Raw genomic sequence first — 22,583 nt, forward strand, 5'->3', positions numbered from 1 at the left:
TATGCTTTTTCTATCGCAACACTATCAACGTGGTACAAAACGTAGCTCTAAGAAGACTCCCAGTTCACAAGTTGTAATTACAGGTTCTACGAGGATGTGAACGCTTTTTACAGGTTGGAATCTAGTAATTACGGGAATTTCGGTATTGCGTGAACGCACCTTCACCATCAGTGAAGCTGCTCTATTTCCAAAACGTCTGTATGCATGTGTGCAAATTTTCCTGTCAAGTTTGCATCTTATAACCTCTAAATTTAAAGAAGAGTCACTTGGTTAGATTTGCTTCAGTCTGGCTGGTGGCAGCATTTTTTTTTTAATCAAAACTGTTAAATTCAAATCTTTGTTGTTGTGGTTTTCTATCTAAATATGACTCATATTACATACTTCAGTGAATTAAGTGCACCAGAACCTGCCGTTTTTGCATAGTTTGCAACGAAACTTGTCCCTGTTGTATGCTGTATTACGCATGGACCAGTGCATTGTAAAATGAACGGATGGATGATTAAGCTGCGGGCACCATCCACTGGCGAGACGCGGATCGGGAATTCAATTGGTACGCGACTCTCACAGTGATGTATGGGTTATCTCTAGCTGTTGAGTGTACATCGGTTGTACACTGGTTGTACATGTTTTTGCGGTGCATTGTGGGATTGAATGAGTGCACTCGAGAACGTCCACTATGGTTTCGAACACCACTTAAAATGCCTGTCCCCTCAAATAGTGCCATATTTGAGGGTATGGGGGCGATTTCGGATACAGCCTAAAAGTCCGTGCCAGTATGCCTTCCTTCAGGGGCAGCTCCTGATGCCCTCTGATGGTGACGGGAACCACCTTGGCTTCTGGGTGTTGGACAATCTAAATGACTTTGGTAGAACTCCTTAAGCAAGGGGTCTAGAATGTCATCACAGGCTACCCAGAATCTCTCCTCTGGGCCGTACCCATCTCAGGTATTCCAATTGACCTCCTTGTTGCCAGAAGTCTAGGATCTTGCTGACTCTGTAGATGGAGTGCCTTCCACAACTTCGGGAAGAGGAGGTACTGCGGATTCCTCAGAAGGGGAGAAGGGTTTTAGTGGGGAGATTTGGTGAATGATGGGTTGATAGGTGACATTGTTGATCTGCCTCTGGATAGTAAATGGGACTCAGCTTTTTGCAGGGCAGGCAGACTCCAGGCAATAGACTAGGGTGTTGGAGCAACAAAAGTCTGCAAAGTTCTTATGCCTCCGCACTGTCTGCTGGAGTTGGATGTGAGATGAGTCCCATACCCTCTCACTTACCCTGAACCAGTGGTTCACAGCTGGAACTTTGGAGAGTAAATATATCCAGGAAAACAGCAGAGGATAATATATGCACTAGAATGGTGTAAGCCCCATGGTGGTTTGTTTGAGGGAGTCCTGTGCATACTCGGCCCATGGTAGTAACCGGCTCCAGCTGTGCTGATCGTCATGGCAGTATGACCTAAGATAACGTCCGAGCTCTTGGGTTGGAGCTAAACTCTGCAGGACAGCATCACTCCAGGTTCAATGTTGCCTATCCCTGGTTTATGGTAACAGGGACTTTTCAAGTTTCATTTCCATCATCTGCCATCAGTCCCTTGACTCATGCTGTGTTCACGCCATATCGTAATTACCGTAATTTCGAGATGACATGTGACGTCCTACTCGGAGCTGTTCACGTCCTTGGACTGGGAATTATGCTTTTTCTATCGCAACACTATCAACGTGGTACAAAACGTAGCTCTAAGAAGACTCCCAGTTCACAAGTTGTAATTACAGGTTCTACGAGGATGTGAACGCTTTTTACAAGTTGGAATCTAGTAATTACGGGAATTTCGGTATTGCGTGAACGCACCTTCACCATCAGTGAAGCTGCTCTATTTCCAAAACGTCTGTATGCATTTGTGCAAATTTTCCTGTCAAGTTTGCATCTTATAACCTCTAAATTTAAAGAAGAGTCACTCGGTTAGATTTGCTTCAGTCTGGCTGGTGGCAGCATTTTTTTTTTTTTTTTTAATCAAAACTGTTAAATTCAAATCTTTGTTGTTGTGGTTTTCTATCTAAATATGACTCATATTACATACTTCAGTGAATTAAGCAGCAGAGAGCTGTCATTCTTGTTTTGTAAACAAATGTTACAGAAGAAAAATATATAATGCTACTTGTTATTTTTAGGTCATTAGCGTGTTTGTGGTTTGACAACATCTGCAGTGTTATGGAAGAACGACTTGTACAAAGAGTTTTGGTAGTTTACCACAGGGGTTCCAAACCTTTTTTACCCCGGGGCCCCCCTCCTTCTCGGGTCAATTTTGCAAGGCCCCCCTATGCCTGACATGTCCTACTGTACTTCGCAGTAAAGAGAAAAGTATTTATTTTTAAACCTTTTTTATTATCAAAACATTTGTTTTGGCTTATCATTATTCTACTGCATGTTATAAAAAAACCCTTCAAAATTCAAACAAACTTTAAATTAAAACTTTATATATTTATATACAGATTTAAAACTCTGAATTCTTTACAACTTCAGAGTACTTTTTCTTAAATTAGTGAACCTGCTGTGCAACAGGGACATACCAAAAGACCACTAAACCTATCCCTTCGAACTTGACTAAATAGTTACTGTTTTTATCCAACTAAAAAATAATACACAAATTCAAACTACAGCAAATACATTCAAAATTTGTTGAAACACATCGATGTGAAGGTTCAACGAAGACGGGATCACTGAACTCTGTCAGTGCGCGCCTGATGCTCATAAACACCGAGCCTCACTCCTCTTCTAATGGGTGAGCATCCATTATAAAACACTCACAGGACAATAATTTGGACAACTAGGAAAAACGTACGATAGGGATCAGAACCCCGAAAACGCGCATAGTTTGTGAATCAATTGTGGACTTATGCGTATCTAATGTAGGCCTACGACTCTGATTTACACAAGTGTTATTCATTTGGCACGCGCAAGTTCGCTATTAAACTAATTGCCTTTACCTTTAAATTAGCACGACGGTTTGCTTCATGCATGCAGCCGAGAGACGTAACATTAGTTTGCAAACAGCGTTTCACTTGGAAGTTTGGAAGCGCCATTCAGTCAGTGAGACGAGGCTTGCACCAGTCTGAAGGTGGAATTGGGTATTTGTTGACAGGTTGCCAACATAATAGATGGACATTATCTTACTAACCTGTTAATAAGTGGTGCCAGAATATTGTACAGATTTTAAAGATTGTTGTGCTTTCCTATAGTCCTTGACAGAAGTAACAACACTTCACAAATACAACAATTTATTTGTAGAGGGGTGTACATATAATATACACATAAGGAATGTTACAGCTGCACTGCAAATAAATATTTCATTTGATACAATAATGCAGAAATGAAAAAAAAAAAAAAGTATTCTGTACTTATACACATAATGCTTAAGAAAACGGTACTTTCTTTGGTTTACAAACCTATCATTTATACATTTTTTTTTTCAGCCCCAAAATCAGGTACACTATTTAACCCTTTCGACCACTGAGGTCAACAAAAATAAATTTATAACTATTTTAAACACTAAAATATTCCACATTTCTTATCATGAATGCTGATTTGGATTTGAATAGGATTATTGCATATATTTAATTAAACAATAGTACACTTGAGGATATTTTGAATACACATTCATTATAACAAAAGAGCAATAAGGATATTAATGGCACAAATTCATTATTAAGACAGAGACAGATAAATCTAATTCACTCAGGGGGGAAAAGTCCTAGAACAACTAAATAAATAAGCAGGGCAGTTATATTATTGCATTTGGACAAAAAAAATAAAAAAAATAATACTAATTAAAAAAAAATACTTAAACCTAAAACAAGAAACAACTGCCAAAATAATTTGCTTATTTTTGCAAAGGACGAAGTGCTTGATAACTGGTAGGAAATAAAACCGTAGAGTTACCAGCATTTCTATTCAGATTTTTTTTTCATGTGGGTGTTTAGGTAGCCAAAGTCTGAATGCCTTGCTCATCTTGAACCCATGATTAATTGTGTACATAACCCACAAAGGTCTAATATGCCCATTAAACAAAGCAAAAATTTCAAAAATAATATGATTCATTACCCAATTCTTCCATTCATTACCCTGTGCGTATAAAGCGTGACAAAGCCAGCAGAAATGCAAGGGAGCATCAAGGTGCTGTCCTGCCTGCCTACTGATTATCAAAGCATATAACACTATATAAAGGGTGTGAGCATCAACACAGATAAATATATATGGATGCAGGTTTATGAGAGAACAACAAACACACATGCTCATAGAGCATTACAAGTTAGCAGCAGCAGCTCTTAGCAAAACCTTTGAGAATAATGAGCAGGCCATGGGATAAAATATTGGAGTGATACTGAAATCTGGACACCAGCAAACAGCGAACCATAGCAAGTCGATCCTAATACAAAAGAAGTTATGGTAATAATGTGACACTCAAAGATCAAGCTAAGATGATTTCTTGAAAAATGTTACACACATAAACATTCAATTGCAACAAAACAAAAGGATCATGACAGTATGCTGTCATATATATACCACTAAAATGAATAAGCAGTCATGTTGTCTTTCTTTTTTGTTTTTCAGAGCTTGAAATAATTTCACAGTGATAAAACAACAAATAGGAGGGTTCACTGACAGGCCTTTGGGACTGGTTTAACGCAAGATGCCCATGAAGACAATGATCTTACCACTATTTAAATAAAGCTACAGTGATCTGCGAAGCAGGTTGTTCTTGTCAGGCTCAAGAAACTCTTCAAGTAGAGCAGTGGTCACTTTTCTTAACTCCTCCTCCAGACTAGATATATCACTGCAAAGATACAATTGACACACACGCACGCACGCACAAAATGCAATTATTTGTCTTGTACATTCAAAAATGAAGAAAATCAGGTATGGTGTATAAAAATGCAATGGTCTCAAAATGCATTTGGATATTTAAGCTGCACAGAAATTTATGAACGGTGCTCCATTAGACAAAATATTACATAACATTAGCCTTTCTCAGATCTAGTGTCAATCTTCAGAGTAATTTTTGCAATTATGTTTAATGAATTGAACACAAACAACACAAAAATAAAATAATTAACTTGAAAACTGTAATGGAAAATACAAACCGCTGTCCTGGTGCTGCACAGAATTCTGTGTAATACTTGATCTTCGGCTCAGTCCCGCTGGTCCTAAGTGTGGCAACAATGCCATTCTGAAATGTAAATGTGACCATTTGGCTATTTTTTGACAATGGAAGGACCTAAAGGAGATATTAAAACAAAATGTATTCCACTCAAACTGTTTGTCATTGACTTAAAACGAAAAAAACACACAGAAGAGCTGCTTTGACATACACATTTTTTGTCAGGCTGACTGCTGTCATAACCAGTTGTCACATCTCTGATGTGTGCAATGCAGTAGTCACCACAAAATTTTGGGTAAACACCCTGACCTCCAAAATTGCGCAGACGGGAAAATATTCTATGAATAGTTGGTGGGTCATTGCAGACGACATAGGATGTTCTGGAAATGTGATAGCCATATCTGCGGTATGACAGTGAAGAGAAAAATGAACGCATGATCAAGTAAATTTGGAAAAAATGGTACAGCATACAGCTAAAATACTTTGGATTATCATTAGACAAGAAAGGGGACAAAAAGTAGCAGAATAGATACTCACATTTCATAGATGTTGATTAGTTGTTGGTTCAAGGTAAGGTTTTTAGTGTGTAGATAAGCAGCCATCTCAGCCACAACAGCTGCTGTACTGACTCCATCCTTATCAAGAACCATATTCCCACACAAAAACCCTGGCATCAAAATAAAGAACAAGACACAACATTTTTATTCTTCTATATATACTTCTATATAATGCTCAAATTGATAAAAATACAAACCCTTTTAAACTTCAACAACATGAATTGTGTTGCATTTCAAAGTGACAGGGGAAAAATAATAATGCTGGACTTTATTCTTTGGGAATCAACTGTATTATAAAAAGTGGACATTGCAGTTTGTTTTTCTTCTGCACAACACAAAATAAGATTTTTAATAATGTTTGAATTATTTTTGTCCATACAAAGTCAGTAGGGTTTAAAACAACACTGAACCCCACTGACAATCAGTCTCGGTCTTCTTCTAGTGTGTTCCACAAAAGAAAGTAAAACAGGCTGATGATAACAACATTTGTGGGTGAACTATCTAAACTATGCCACTATTATTTATAGAATTAACAGGGCTGTTGACAGTTCGGACTTCATGTGTGTCAGCAGTTGAACGCACTTACCAATAGATTCTTCAAAGGAAAAAATGACCTCCCTTCCTGTTTTTGTTAATTCATGGATTCTATTTCCAATCCATTTGAAGCCAGGCAGCGTTTCCTAGGATGAAGGGGAGCAAAGTAAAAATACCAGAGTTCAGTAAGATGTTAATCTATTAAGCAGTGGCTTTGTATTTTGTTTAGGAAAAAAAAAAAAAAATCTTTTAATCTTCATTTAGATCATAGTCTAAATTTAAGAATAACAAAGCACTCAAGGTGTTTTGAGTCTTAGTAATAACGTAAAATTGAAACTTGAACTAACCTCAAAATGAAAGCCTTCAATGCGTGCAAAGGCTTTAAGTATTTTGGAAGAAACAGTTGTGGCCAACATGTATACTCTCTCAGTATCTGCTGGGTCAGGGTGCGCCTCCTTCCAGTTAAACAATATCCACCAGCCAAGCAATGCAGCCAACTCATTTCCCGTGAACACTTTCCAACTGCAACTGTGTGTGAAAACAAACGACACAAGTTAGACGCCATTTAATTCAAGAGTTCAGAAGTACTGTTCAGTACTGCTACATTTTACTGCTAAGGGTTTTAATGATCATAAGACAACCTACTTGTCATTCTGCTCTGCAACAGCCAAGCGATCAGCATCAGGGTCTGTAGCCACAACAATGCGGGCCTCTTCTCTCTCAGCCAAACGAAGAGATAGCTCCTAAAACAAAGTCAGTGCAACACAAGTCAATGTTCATTTCTGCATAATGACTAAGTACAGTATTATAGGGTTCATTCAGAAACTGCAAAATTAAATTCCAGGACTTTCAAGGACTTTTAAAGTACTACTTTTTTGGTTTAAGGACTAAAATCAAAGATCTCACTTATCAAACAATAGCATTATTATCTTTAAAATTCTAATAAATAAACTAATAAAACAAAATGGTACTAATAAAGTACATGCAAAGTTACCGCTTTCCTTATTAGTAACATTTTTTTTCATGAATATATGTTTGACTTGAAGAATGAAAGCTATATTATAAACATGGGAAATTATGAGATATATCACACTCATAGACACTATGGGTGTGACAATAAACTTAGTTTACAAGATGATACAAAATACAGATACTTGATTCACTAGAACAACAAAATATTTTAATACTATTTTTACAATTTTTTCAATGACACAATATGTCTTTCAAACCACATTAAGTAAAACAATGCAGTTGTATTTTGAAATGTTTTAACTAATCCCGGGCCATAACTAACGATTATTTTGGTAATCAAGTAATCTGATAATTATTTTGAAAAGGGAGTAATCAGATTTTTTTTGGTAGAAAAAAATAAACCATGTAATTACATGGCTTTATTGAACAACACTGTTTAAATACATAATATGCCTATACATAAGCCTAGATTATGAACATAAGCAACTTCAGTAAATTATGTATTATAACAAATACCTGCAAATGGTGCCAAAGGCCAGGTGATGTTTACAGCAAGATACTGAAACCTTTAAATCCACTTAATTTTAATATTTGGCAACATACAACCTTAGAGTGAGGGTTTAAACTTTTATTTTGAAATCGTGATGTACAACAATTTGCATATTTAGAAATATGTTGACGTATTCTCCTGTGTTGGCATATATTATACATGACTTACATTACAAATCTAGTTGAATCTGTTGAGCTGCTGAGACTGAGATGTGCTGCACGCTTGCAAATGATAACAATGTAAAAAAGTGCATCAGTCTATATTTGCGTTCTCAAATGTATGTGATTGGAAACCCAAACAAACAGCACATGCAGTAAGAGGAAACAATATAATGCAACCACTTTACACCTCAAGGAGTATTATTGTCACGTTTAACATGGTGAAATCTCGTGTGCTCCCGAGAGCTAAGTGAAATGACACTGTATTTATATCACACTGCAGGGTTAATTTTGCCTGAAAAGGTATTTTTAAATTCAAAACAAAACTTAACACTAATTTCATATTTAGTGCCTTTTTAAAACTTTTTAAAACTTCTCTAGAGTACCTTTAGAGAAAAATGGCTATTTTCAAGGGTTTTTCAGGACTTACATTTCAAAATCAAATTAAAGTACTTCAAGCACTTTAAGTACCTGTACAAACCCTGGTATTACTTTTCCCCCACTCAGCTATAACCAAGCAGGTGAATGTTTGAATCTAAATACACAGATTCTGCCCAATTTTAGCAGCTTTAACAAAATTTGAGTGTTTGTGTGGAAACTTTTGCCCATTTATCAAGAAGAACATTTGTAAGGCCAGGTATTAATGTTGGGCAAGAAAGCTTGGCTCATAATCTCTGTTCCAGGTCAGTCTCAAAGTTGTTTAATGCAATTGCGATCAGGGCTCTGTGTGGGCCAGCCAAGTTTTTTTTCACACCAAACTCATCCAACCATGTCTTTATGGACCTTGCTTTGTGTACTGGAACACTGTCATGCTGGAATAGAACGGGGCATTTTCTAAACTCTTTCCACAAAGTTGGAAGTATAGCGTTGTCCAAAATGTTATGGTACACAGAACCATTTAGATTATCTTCTATTCTATGGATATTAGGGGCCGCCCCTTGAAAAAAAACAGCTCTATACCATTATCCCTCCTCCACCAAAATTTTCAGTTGTCACAATTAGAGCTGCACGATTCTGAATAAAATGAGAATCACAATTTTTTGCTTAGAATAAAGATCACGATTCTCTCACGATTCTGGAGAACTTTTTTATTTTAAAGATTTACCCCTGAACATTAGGTTATCAAACAGCAGTAAAATAGCAGTAAAGTAAGACATAATAAACTTTGCTTTAAATGTAAAGAAATGTAATGAGAAATAATGTAATAATGTAAAGAAAAAGAAAAAATCATCATTAAACATTTAAAAAATAAGCATACAAAGGTATTATGTCAGAGTAAAGCGATTTAAAGATTCTTAGCTAGAAACACTAGCCTATCAACATTTTATGGCTGTCACCGTCCACTCTGTGGGATGCCCAAATTTACTTCACCATTTAACCATTCAAAATCCTAATCTAATTATGACAAACTATATATCATTGGAAAGGTCTAAGGCTCCTAAATAGATATTTGACATTTTTTGTGTTACAAATTATGTAGGCAAAATAATTTATGACAAGTGTCATAGATTAATTTATGACAAGAGTACACCTCAAAAATCTACTTAACAGGAGTTCTGACCTTTTTTCACAAACAGACATCCTTGTTGCCTTTTTCCCTATTACACTTTATAAATAATAAGAAATGATGTATCACAAGAAAACTTAATTTCAAAATTCATCCTTTGAAAGCCATTTTAAAATCAGACATTGCATTAACATGGAAAATGTACATTAAAATCATATTACAAAATGTTTTTGTCCATGAATTATAAAGATTTAAGTTTCAATTCTTAATTTCCACGTCTCTGATCAAAAATGGCAGCAACAGTTAAGGGGTTAATGGATCGTCATGCTCATATATGGTTCCATTGCTCTGCTGGTCCATAAATCTGGCACGATCAAAGTACTACTCTTCAATAGAGACTGAATGCAAATAGAGACTGAATTTTTCAAGCATGATACAACTACACAAGTTATTATAGCCCACATACTAATAACAGCCTAGATATTTTATGTAGCCTAATTTGCGCGCATTGGGGAGTAGCTCTCTAAACACAGGGTATTAAAAATGCTTTTGAATGCACGTGCACGTTTTACTTTTGGTTTCGGTTTAACGATCGCACGAAACTCTCGGGGCGCTGAGCGTGCATTCTACAATACAATAAATTACTTTACCAAAACCATTTGAAAGTAGGTAGACACCAACGGGATTTTGAAAAGCGTGTCCCCAGTGGAAATTACGCCCCTGTGTGAGTGGAACTCTGTCGCTGAGATATCATCTGATGTGAATGAATGCCGCGTTGTACAGTACATTGAGACTGAGGCGCCATGAATTGCATCTGACAGAATGTGCGCTGTAGCACGAAATTTAGTGTATTTCTTCAAAAGCAGATTGTAAAGACCTTTTAATTGTCCAACATCAAATCTCGTCATATCACACACCCCTAATTGCAATGCAGTTTGTGCAGATCCGGAACAGAGTTTGGTTGAGAGAAAAAAACGGCCGGCTCCTAGTTCAGCGAAGCGCCGTGTCAGAGACAGGGAGTGATTGACGGCTAATGTTTCAAATCTTTATTAAATGTAATAAAGTAAAGATGAAGTGTAAATGGTTATGTAATGTTGGAGAGAATGGCGAACCTGTCATTGCATCAGCTCACAGCAGCCTGTGCAGTAATTAGGCTAGCGAAAGTTTTGTAAAATATACATAAAATATAATTGGCTGAATCGTATAAATGCTGGATTAAGATCGTTTGGGGGGGTCGAATCGAGATCGCGATCTTTTAACAATTAATTTTACAGCTCTAGTCACAATGCAGTCAGACAGGTAATGTTATCCTAGCCTTTGCCAAACTCAGACTTGTCCATCAGACTGTCAAACAGAGAAGTGTGATTCAGCATAACCACAGAACAGCTTTCCAGTGTCCAGTGAGGGTGTGCTTTAAACCAATCTATCTGGCGCTTGCCATTGTACGTGTGAAGTTTGCATGCAGCTGTTCAGCCATGAAACTCATATCATGAAGCTCCCACCATTTTGGCACATAATGGCAGGAATTTTTCAGCTGTGACCCCACTCTGTGACTTTACATGGTGTTCTGGTTTATGGCTTCAAGCTTCATGCTCATGGTTTGTCTGCTTCATGGCTTGCTGCTGTTCCTAAATACTTCTACTTTCCAAAAATTCCACTTAAAGTTGACTGTGGAATATCTAGCAGGGATTTTACAAACTGACTTATTGCAAAGGTGACATCCTATCACAGCACCATGTTTGAATTCACTGAGCTCTTTAGGGCCAAGACATACCAAACCGACGGTCAGCTTTCGTCGGGCAGCATCTGGTGGGCTAGTATGTTTGGCGTGTCCCACACGTCGGCGGGAGTTTGCCCAATGCAACGTTGCATCGGGACCATCAGGGAAAGTAGTGAGAACTAGGGCTGTGCAATTATTCAAAATTCTGTTTCGATTTTGGCTTTAAACTATTATAAAAATACAATAATGGAGTTGAAACTATTATTGCTCCCAATTCTGCCTTCTTTCCAGTGGTGCTTTTGCTCCTCCATAAAAGCACAATTTCACATATAAATCAGTAAAATCATGTAACATGACTTTGTAAATTAAAATGCATGTGTAACAGTAAATTGGATCCGTGCAGCTCTTAAAGCGGCCACAAGTAATATTCTTTCTGCCATCTCTGTGCTTAATGTTAATCAAACAACAAAAGACAATCACTCACTGCTCTTGATGGAGGGATGTTTTTAGTTTTTATAATAAACAAAGCACGTTTAATTCTTAAGAGTGAAGATTATGCTGTTTTAATTTATATTCAATTAATTACATCTAATTCCACCCCAGCTTTTTGTCCAGATGCTTCTGACAGGAGGTGACAACACCGTTGACCTTTAGAACAACCGTTTTTTTTATTTTTTTTTTAAACAAATACAGACAAAACGAAAGAGAAAGGAAAAGAAAAATAATCTTACCAATACTGATTCTCCTTCCTCTGGGTTAGGACAACTGACAGTGGAAAAATCTGGATCTGGATCTTTCTGTTCAGGAACAGGGATGGGAGGTGGAAAGCCAAACTGCTGGAAAGCTCTCTGGACATAGTTGTGACCGACACCATGGAAAGATGAGTGCACAAACTTCAGGGGAGATTTCACATTAAGCTCTCTGCAATAAGGGGAAAATGGGATTTTTTTTGAAGGAATGTATTTTTAAATGCAATCAAATTCAAATAACCCCCTATGTGTTAAAACGACTACTTAATTGAATAAATATATAATTCTCCAGCCAAAGATGTGATTTAAGACATTGATTAGAGAATGTTTAGCTTGAGTTATTTTAATTTAAAAACATTTATTTATTATTATTATTATTTTTTTTTTTGTAGTGGTATTGAAAATGATCAGTTGTAATTATGATAAAATATAGTTGTGAAATTTCACTGGTATTGGTTGTATCACCTAATACACGTTTGGTATTTTGAAATATTACCAAAAAGGTACATAATATATTGAGGGAACAGTGCACCTTCTATTAGAAATTGTTTTAAAAAGCCAAATAAACAAACATATTTATTTATATTTTACTCAGGATACATAGTTTCACGAAGATCAAAGTGTACAAAAGGTTAGTTTGATATTTTTTCTTCCCAGTCCCTTTATTTAATTATTTATTTTGGAAGTGTACAGTTTAAAAAGACTAACAGTACTTTCTCTTAGCACAGGTGAGAGACTGCACCTGTGGAAGCAGATAGTGTTTAGGTCTTCCATGTAACAGCAGCTGATGTCCTCCAGCGGGTCTCTTCGTAACAGGCTGCTTTCAACAAGCTGCTCATTCCAGGATTCTGGCCAGGGTTCAGTACTCTCCTCAATGCAACGCAAGATCTCCTTATCATGTGGAGAAGAGATCTGTGCACCATTGTGCCAGTAAACCTGCAGAAAAATTTTTTAAAGTTAAATTTAACAGATTCAAGACATACTTATATTTATATACATAAGAAGAAAAAAAAATAATGCTTCAAGTTTTTTTTATTAAACAATCAAAACAAACAAAAAAAACTAAATCTCAATACTTTTGATATTGTTACAGTCTTTCGTCTGATTTTCATTACAACTTATGTTATCCACAGGGATCAACATAATTGGTGTAGATGCAATCAAAAAAAAAAAGAAAAAGTGCCGAGTACATAAGTTCAGACCACTCATTTGCATACTGACATGGTTGACATTTGTTAATGAACAATCACTGATTTACACTGACCAAAATTATAAATGCAACACTTTAGCTTTTACCCCAGTTTTCATGAGCTGAACTTAAAGATCTAAGATTTTTTTCTATGTACACAAAAGGGCTATTTCTGTCAAATATTGTTCACAAATCTGTCTAAATCTGTGTTAGTGAGCACTTCTCCTTTGCCGAGATAATCCATCCACCTCACAGGTGTGGCATATCAAGATGCTGATTAGACAGCATGAGTATTGTACATGTGTGCCTTAGGCTGACCAAAATAAAAGGCCTCTCTAAAATGTGCAGTTTTACTGTATCGTAACCACTCAAGTCGGTTACATCAACGAACTGCAGTCAGGTCGTGATGAGGACGACGAGCATGCATGTGAGGCCCATTAGATGTATATCCAAATTCTCTGAAATGCTTTTGGAGATGGCTTATGGTAGAGAAATGAACATTCAATTCACGGGCAACAGCTCTGGTGGACATTCCTGCAGTCAGCATGTCAATTACATGCTCCCTCAAAACTTGTAACATCTGTGGCGTTGTGCTGTGTGATAAAACTGCAAATTTTAGAGTAGCCTTTTATTTTGGCCAGCCTAAGGCACACCTGTGCAATATTCATGCTGTCTAATCAGCATCTTGATATACCACACCTGTGAGGTGGATGGATTATCTCGGCAAAGGAGAAGTGCTCACTAACACAGATTTAGACAGATTTGTGACCAATATTTAAGAGAAATAAGCTTTTGTGTACATAGAAAAAGTCTTAGATCTTTGGGTTCAGCACACGAAAAATGGGGGCAAAAACAACATTTATAATTTTGGTCAGTGTAGATTAGCGAACTGTAATACTGTAAAACTGAAAGGATAAATCTAGGCTATGCACTACCAGTTTCAAAGCAAAATAAAAAACTGTCACATTTTATTCACTGATGCGCTTCACTCTGCAACACCAAAACTGACAGCTTACTTGCCAGCAAACCGCCAAAATAAAATATAAAAGTATTTTAGTACTTTATTATTATTTTATTCAAAACAATATAAAAGTTCAATAATATTATTATTAAAATTTTTATTTTTTTTATAGTTATATTTTATGGGTCACACTATGTGCAGAGTGAGCACCAAACAAAATCTCCAGGTGCACTCACCAGACTAAAAAAAAAAACTTATGTGCATCCCTGGTCATCCACCTAGATAACTTTAATGAGAATAATTTATGTAAACCTAATTCTGTCATTATTTACTCACCCTTATGTTGTTCCAAACCTGTATGACTTTCTTTCTTCTGCAGAACACAAAAGAAGATATTTTGAGAAACATCTAAGTGATTTTTATCTCCATATAAACGGAAGTCAGTGGTTACAAAAACTCTTTGGTGACTATCATTCTTGAAAATATGTTCTTTTGTGTTCATTTGGAACAACTTGAGGGTGGAAAAGAATTATGACAATTTTCATTTTTGGTCGTTATATTTTATTGTACATCTTTCATTTGTCTTTTTAGGCAAAGTGTATTGTCTTACTATGATGCTTACTTCTTGACAACTGAAAACTGTACATCATTTCTGTTTCATAAATACATGTACAACAAAATAGGATTAGAAGATGCTCACCTTGTATCCATTGTCCTCTTTTCTGTTATGAGACGCAGTGATCATGACTCCGGCTGCAGCTCCATACTTCATCACAGCGTATGGCTGGAGGGCAAAAGATGAAGACAATTCACTTGATTCAAGTTTGAATTTCTTCATTATCATTGCTCTTAAGTATCTTTTCTCTTAAGTAGAAGGGTATTTGAGTTATTTTACTACTGTAATTTAAATACATTTAATATTAATAATAATAATGATAATATTTATCAATTACATTTTCTTACCACAAATGGGGTAGGCACATATGTAGAGAACAGATAGACAGGGATATCTTTACAAAGCATAACAGCTGCAGTCAACCTTGCAAGGCTGCAGAGAAAAAACAACAACAACAACAAAAAACACATGATTCTCAATAAAATGTTGATGTAACATGATTCAAGGTTCCTGTCTTATTTGGACATTGGCTTAATCTGGTTATTACAATTGTGTTAATGTTTTTAATGACATAAATAATCACCTCTAACGCTATTGTTCTTATGGCTCTAAAAATGTGCTTTCAGTGCATAAAGAATAAAACTGATGAATGGGCTCAGCACGTGTCTGAATGCAGCACTATTGTTCAGTGCAGGAAGGGAGAATGTTTTCTTTAACTTTCTCTTACTGCTTTTGTCCCACAACAGGAGGATTTGTTAGTCAAAATTAGCAAAATTAGATGGGTAGCACTTTATTCTACAGTCCTATTCCACATGTATTTATCTAGTAAATATAATAACTGGGTAACAACTAGATACTAACCCAGAACCTACCCTCACCCCTAAAGGTAGTTACCTTATATTATCCAGTACTTTCAAGGAAAGTACAGGTTAAGTATAGATCCACCCATTTTCAATTCAACCAGAGTACTCTTCCCAACAATCCAAAAATATATTAGGGTGAAAGTGAGTTTAAAGCCTTCCCAGCAGGCACACAACGTCATATGACGTTAATATTAGGTTAGATTTAGGTTGTGACGTCAGGTGACCAAAATTCAATGTCTAGCCAACGTCTAAAGACAACGTTATTTGACGTCCAATAACGACGTCAAATGATGTTGATGTTTGGTTGATTTTAGGTTGTGTTGGAAAGTGACCAAAATCCAACGTCGAGCCAACATCTTAAACCAACGTCATATTGACATCAAATACTGACATTTATTCATCAGGTATGGCAACCAAAACCCAACGTCTGATAGATGTCATAATGGTAACGTCCACACAACGTCAAGCTGTAACATCATTAGACATTGATATTTGGTTGTTTTTAGGTTGCGTTGTCAGAGGTGTGAAATCCAGGTTCAGTGAGTAAAAGTCCTCCCCAGTATTTAGTTCCAATCGCCTGGATTTGCTAATTAGCACAGTTTTTCAGCCAGGAGGACAGAGATTGGACCAAGTCATTTCTTTTGAGTCTCAAGGCAAAAGTCCTCAAAGAATTAAAGTTATTGAGATAGCTGAATGATGATTGTGCATTAGTGATGAACACCTGTTGTTATTATAGAGTATCAGATGTTGATGTTTTATTGGTTAAAATGATGTGACCATTGTGGAGGTCAGTATTTGCTTTAGTCATGCCCTTGACTCTTGCGTTAGATATCTCTCTGTTACAATGCATATGGTGTTGTAAAGCAGTGAGATCAGAGCTGTACAGTGAGCAGCTAACAGCTGTTTCTATATGAAGAGATAATCATCAAGAGCTTATTTGAGCATACACAAAATATCTTTCTTTTCTTCTTATGTTAAGGTTTTGCACTATCAAATCTGCAAAACTACCGCAGGTTATGCACCTCTAGTGTTCTTCTAACAGTAAAAGCGAATTTAAAACGTGTATAACACATAAACAGTTGCTTCAACATCTGTACCACTTAGATACACACACACATCAAGAACCAGCATATGTATCTCAACAATGGTGACAATCAACAAAACGCTTCATGCTGCAATGCATGTTGGGTAACAGCATAGTAAACACTCCCATCATGCACTGCAGTATGAATAATTATTGTCACCACTGTTGAGGAGAGTATGATAAGTTTTCATGTCTTAAAGCCTGAGCTGATGCAGTTTTTCCTTTCTATACTTAAGCATTACAGTGACATTTGTTTAATATTTTTTTTATTGCAGTTCTACAATAGCTACATGTAACTGTAATAAAACATGTAATAAATCAAAGAGAGAGACCACTTCAAGATGCTCATCTAAATTATTAGTTATATGGGGAAAGTGTGAACTCATCTGCTGCTGTAAGCTTTCAATTCAACACACAAATGTTTGCTGAAAAACAGCATTGAAATTACTTCACTCGAGAAATTACTAAGTTACTCCAAGAGTCAAGAGACAAACTTAAGCAACCATTGACCACAATTATGGTGACATTGTGTGTTTTTTTTTTTTTTTTCTTTTCTTGACCAATAAAACATCAACATCTAAACCTCTTATAATTCTCAATAAGAGATTCTGCAGACATGAAATAAAGTCAACCTGGTTAGTAATGAGTGAAGCTGGTGATGCTGTTTGTGGAGATGTTTAATCAGATTTTGAGAGATGAAATGTTTTGTTCAGTTGATTCAAGTCAGTTGTAGTTCTTGTGTTTCTCTTTTCTTCAATGATGCTGCTTGTTAACAGCAGATGTTCATCACTTATGCACAATCATCATTCAGTTATCTCATTAACTTTAACTCTTTAGGGGCTTGAGATTTTACTTCAGACTTGCTTGAGACTCAAAAGGAATGACTTGGTCCAATCTCAGTCCTCCTGGTTGAAATACTGTGCTAATTAGAAAATCCAGGTGATTGGAACAAAACACTGGGGAGGACTTTTACTCATGGAACCTGGATTTTACATCTCTGTGCATAGGAAAGTGACCAAAATCCAACGTCGAGCCAACGTTGGACATTGACGTCTGCCTGACGTTGGGTTCTGACGTCAACCCGATTTTCATTTCCAACCAAAATGCAACGTCTGATAGACGTCATAGTGGTTGGGGTACAACGTCAATCTGACGTCATGCTGACGTCCTGTGCCTGCTGGGTTTGTTTACCCCAAATATAAACTTTAATCAATTAATTAGGTTTGTTCAAAACTGGTTTCTCCTTTTGTGATCCACAAGGGATGAAAAAAACTACAACTACACCTTTAATTGAAAACTGATATTGAAGTCTGTATAATTGAAGTCTGAATAAAACTGGTAACCCATTATGGGCTTGACATTATGCTGAAAGGCATTTGCCATCTTCTAGTTCTTAAACTCTTGTATGCCCAACAAGACCTGCATGTACAAATGAAAAGACAAAATACTAGCCTATAAAAATGTTTAAGAAAGAATATGCTGTTTTATTGATGTAGGTATGAAATATGTCAGACTATAAACACAGTGAAGGTGTATTTGGATAAAGACAGCTCACATAATAGAGAAGAGAATATTACCGTTCACTAGTGCAGCCACTACTTGTTTGGGCACGAGTGTCAAAACCGACCACCAGCCCTCTTGTTTTCAGGTCAGGGAAACATTTGGCTAAATACTTGTACATCCCCTACAACAATAATGAAGAAACTGAGTTATTATCATTATCAAAAGACAATGGACTATATATGGCCATATGTACTCACTAAATAAAGCAGTAATTGACGTCATAAAATCATGAGTATGTTTTGATTTAAAGGTCAAAATCAAGCATACATATTTAAAAAAAAAAAAAAAAAAAAAAAAAAAAAAAAAAAATCACAAACATGACAATTGTAAATAAAATACTTTTATATATATATACTTACTTATTGATTAATGTGTAATATGTTACAACTCTTTAGCTTTGAATATGTAAATGTTAAATCTTGAAATAAAATGTTAAGGTTACCACTGCATCTTTCTGAAAAACAGAAGTAAACAAAATATATATTTTTTAAATGCAGCGTTTGATATAGTTTATTTATAGTTATTTTCAAAGCTTCAATGTACTGTCATTATAAAAAAGACTTCATTATTGTTATTTAATTCTAACAAATAAGTTAGAAAACTAAACAAAAAGAAAAGAAAAATACATATAATTTCTGCAGAGGAGAGACTTTTATTTTTTTTTTTCAAAAGGAAATGTATCAGTATCAATTAAAATGAGTTGAAAAACATCAGCAAAAATACAATATTGTACATCCCTATACAAAATGCATGTTATTTTGCATTTAGTACTGCCCTGAATAAGATAATTCACATAAAAAAAGACATATAGTCTACAAAAGAACAGGGTCTTTTATTTTCTTTTGTGGACTATATGTAAATGCCTTTTTTATGTGAATTATCTTATTCAGGGCAGTACTAAATATAAAAAATAACATGCTTTTTTTATTATACCTGTTATTTTGGTAAAATTATACATTTTGCTGATTCTGCAAGGTGTATGTAAACTTAAAGTATGGAATTTTTGCTGATGGTGAAAAAAAGTTATTCTGCTACTAATGGGCTCTAGTTTTACTTGGAAATTGTTACAACTACTTTTTGCAATTACTTTTTGTAAATGTACTTTTGTAATGAAAACACCTTGGCCACGTTTCTATATTAGCATATTTACCTCATCACTTAATGTAGTTTACAAAGGCAATTTCATTATATACCCCTTTATTTCATGTGTAGCACAGGGGCAACCAGGGAAGGGTTTAGGGCTTTGATGAATGAAGGGAAGGGTAAATTTTACGTCTTTCTGAGTAGAATTACCAAAACAATGTCCTATCGTATTGAACAGCAAAGAGAACAATAATAACATCACAGTCAAAATAAATTAAAGGGGTTGTCTTTACCAGACTGTAGACTAGTTCTGATTACTTGAAAATTTTTCACCGCTGATTTAAGTGGCAATGCTTCCCGTTTTAAGTGTCTGTTGATGGCCTTTTAGTTTTTAACTGGAAATGTGCATGTTGCTTTTCTAAAGTTCACTGAACTTTGTGTTTTTTTTTCCACTTCAAATGTGTCCATTTGGACTTGTTTCCACCAAATGCCCACAAATGGATGCATGAAACAAAAAACATGATCAATGGTGGGACTATATTCAAGCCATTAAATCGCACAGCATTCTTTCCTGAATGTTTACCATCTATTACTATAAATGAAATTAGTGGATGATATGGCCCAATCTCAATAAAGTTTGCACACATTTTTGATTCATGAACTGGACCTCCTTCAGGGTATGCCCTGTGTCGAGGCTTGGTTAATTTGGTTTCCAAATTGGCATGCATTGGGGATTCTCCTCCTCTGAATGAGTAACATGTTTGCTTAATTACCTGTCCCTCATTAATAATATGTGTTTTTTTTTCTGTTAAAAAAAGTACTCATCTTAATTAGTTAATTAAACAGTATAATTATTGGAATACCTAGCCATTTTGTCCGATCATTTAGTTTTTCCACACCAATAATGATAAACTAGTATGGTAAAAAAAGACATAACCTATTACTAGGGCTGTCGCGATAACCGCAATATATCGCAATACCGCGCTATTGACAAGCATAACCGCAGAGGAATGCAACAACCACAGCAAAAGTTTTGCCCTTCTCGCTTTACTCTTAATGCATGTGTACTGAATATTAATTTAGTAATAAGTTAGTAATGGTAACATAATGTGTACCTGATTTGTAAAGAGGCTCAGTAGATTTGCACTTAACAAGCCTAAACTGACAGCGAATGAGAGAGAGAGATCGACTGAGCATGTGCGATTACCCGTACCTGCGTCTGTCCTTCAGGCTGAGTCAGATATATATGTGAAACTAGCTTGTCATGTCCAAGTAAAGCGAAATCTCTGTCTTAGCATCGATGCTCTGCCGGTCAGCTGATTATTTAAAAGTGGCGGTTAAAGTTAAAATGATTTCATTACGTCTCTCTTTGAATAAATGAGAGTTTTTGAACGTGTATGTAGTTGAATGAACAGTTTAAAGACTCATTTAAAAACAGTCCCTTGCCTCCATCTTGTGGCGTAACAATGAAACTGCACTGACTGACAGCTCTATAACACGTCCAGTCAGATTCGAGGATCCCTGCTGTTAAATATATATATGAAGAGTTCAGATGTACTGTTTCAACGAGATTTGGTTTCGGTATATATATAGCCTATATTATGGCGGTAATACCGCATATAGCGCTTTTGAGCCACTCAAAATTACTGCAAGGGAAATTCTTTAACGTCGACAGCCCTACCTATTACTATTTATTTTCTGCTGCTCATCAATGCAGAGATAAACATGTAAATATATACTATTGATAAACAGTATTTTAACTGTAAAATCATAAATTCCATGACTATACCATGATATAATCCTGCTATAACGATATCAGTGAAACGGATACAGTGCCCTCCTCCACTAATATTGGCACCCTTGGTAAATATGAGCATGGATGGATGTAAAAAAATAAATCTGCATAATTTATCATTTTGATCTTTCATTCAAAAAATTCACAAAATTCTAACCTGTCATTGAAGTAAAACAATAGAACCTGGGAGGGAAATCTCATTATGAAATAAATGTTTTGCTCATGTTAGATGTTTTTAATTGTAAAGCCATGTGAATAAATGCTTTTTATTCTTTCTAAGAAGATTTTTGAGTGCCTTGGTTTGATGAGTTTTTTTGAAGATGTCTAGGACTTCCAGCAGAAAAATAGGCCCACAACACAGAGGTGGGACCAAGTCATTGTTTTGCAAGTCACAAGTAATCAGAATCAGAATCAGAAAGAGCTTTATTGCCAAGTGTGTTCACACACACAAGGAATTTGTTTTGGTGTTAGGACGGAGTCACGAGTCTTTGCATTCAAGTCTCAAGTCAAGTCCCGAGTCAAGCCAGACAAGTCCCAAGTCGAATTGCAAGTCCTCAACTTTAAGCTTCAAGTCCTAAACAAGTCACTAGTGCTGTTTGCCCAAATTAGTGTCTCTGTATTCATTACTACAGTAAATTTAAAGTCAATAATAGTCTATAGTAGGTGTAATTATAAAAGATAGGCTATAATAATTAGTGATGTTTCATTGAGGAATTAATCATTGTTTGTGATCAAATATAGGCCTAACTGAATTAATAATTTATTTTAAGTCCACTGTTTCATTTGTTACAGATTTAGTGATTTTAATGAATCAGTTGAGTCAAAAAAATATATATAAATATAATACAAATATATATAAATATTTGAAAGGTTTAGCCAATTATTAGGCTACTGCAGTTTCTTCTTATTATTATTATAAGTGGTTTAGTGATTGTGTAATTTAAATGTCAAAGGGGCCGTTCATATGTCGCGTCTTTTGCGCGCTCAAGTTGATATAGATATACTGTACACGACGCGCTCGTTTTTTTCCAGGCGCGTCCGCGCCGCATAGAGATTAAAACATCTCACCGCAGGTCTTGTGACAAGAACCCACCAAACAGCTTCATCCTTTTCCTTAACATTGAAATCACTGCCAAGTTGGAGAAACAGCTTATATATATACATATATATATATAACGGAATATCCTTCAGAGATATTTTACTTAAACAAATTTCTAGGGGTGCCAATAATTGTGGCCAACGTGAACTTGAAAAGGAAAGGTTAGAATTTTGTGAATTTTTCGAATAAAAGATCTAAAGGATAAACGATGCAGATTTATTTTCACAGTCACCTTTGCTCTTATTTACCAAGGGTGCCAATATTAGTGGAGGGCACTGCATCTGTACTGTCAGATGGGCTGTTTTTGCAGACATTTTTATTGTTGAAATAATGCAAACAGAGTGGTTTCACTTCACAGCTGGTGTAAACAAGCAATTACATTTAAGGTCAAAAGATTTAAAGGAGAACTCCGGGTGGATATTGACCTAA

General features: G+C 35.8%; 1 protein-coding gene across 1 annotated transcript; it reads right to left on the reverse strand.

Moving 5' to 3' along the window:
• Window positions 1-3,257: 3,257 nt before the first annotated feature.
• pgm2l1 (phosphoglucomutase 2-like 1) lies at window positions 3,258-18,295 on the reverse strand. Its single transcript, XM_073817802.1, has 12 exons — window positions 18,192-18,295; window positions 15,015-15,099; window positions 14,752-14,835; window positions 12,644-12,837; window positions 11,884-12,073; window positions 6,891-6,988; window positions 6,593-6,773; window positions 6,298-6,391; window positions 5,692-5,821; window positions 5,366-5,555; window positions 5,138-5,271; window positions 3,258-4,830 (listed from the first exon to the last, which is right to left on the reverse strand). Exons 1-12 carry the CDS (start codon window positions 18,293-18,295, stop codon window positions 4,728-4,730), a joined length of 1,587 nt encoding a protein of 528 aa, XP_073673903.1. The 3' UTR covers window positions 3,258-4,727.
• Between the last annotated feature and the right edge of the window lie 4,288 nt (window positions 18,296-22,583).

The sequence above is a fragment of the Garra rufa genome, chromosome 14, assembly GCF_049309525.1.
Source record: "Garra rufa chromosome 14, GarRuf1.0, whole genome shotgun sequence".
Lineage (NCBI taxonomy): Eukaryota > Metazoa > Chordata > Actinopteri > Cypriniformes > Cyprinidae > Garra > Garra rufa.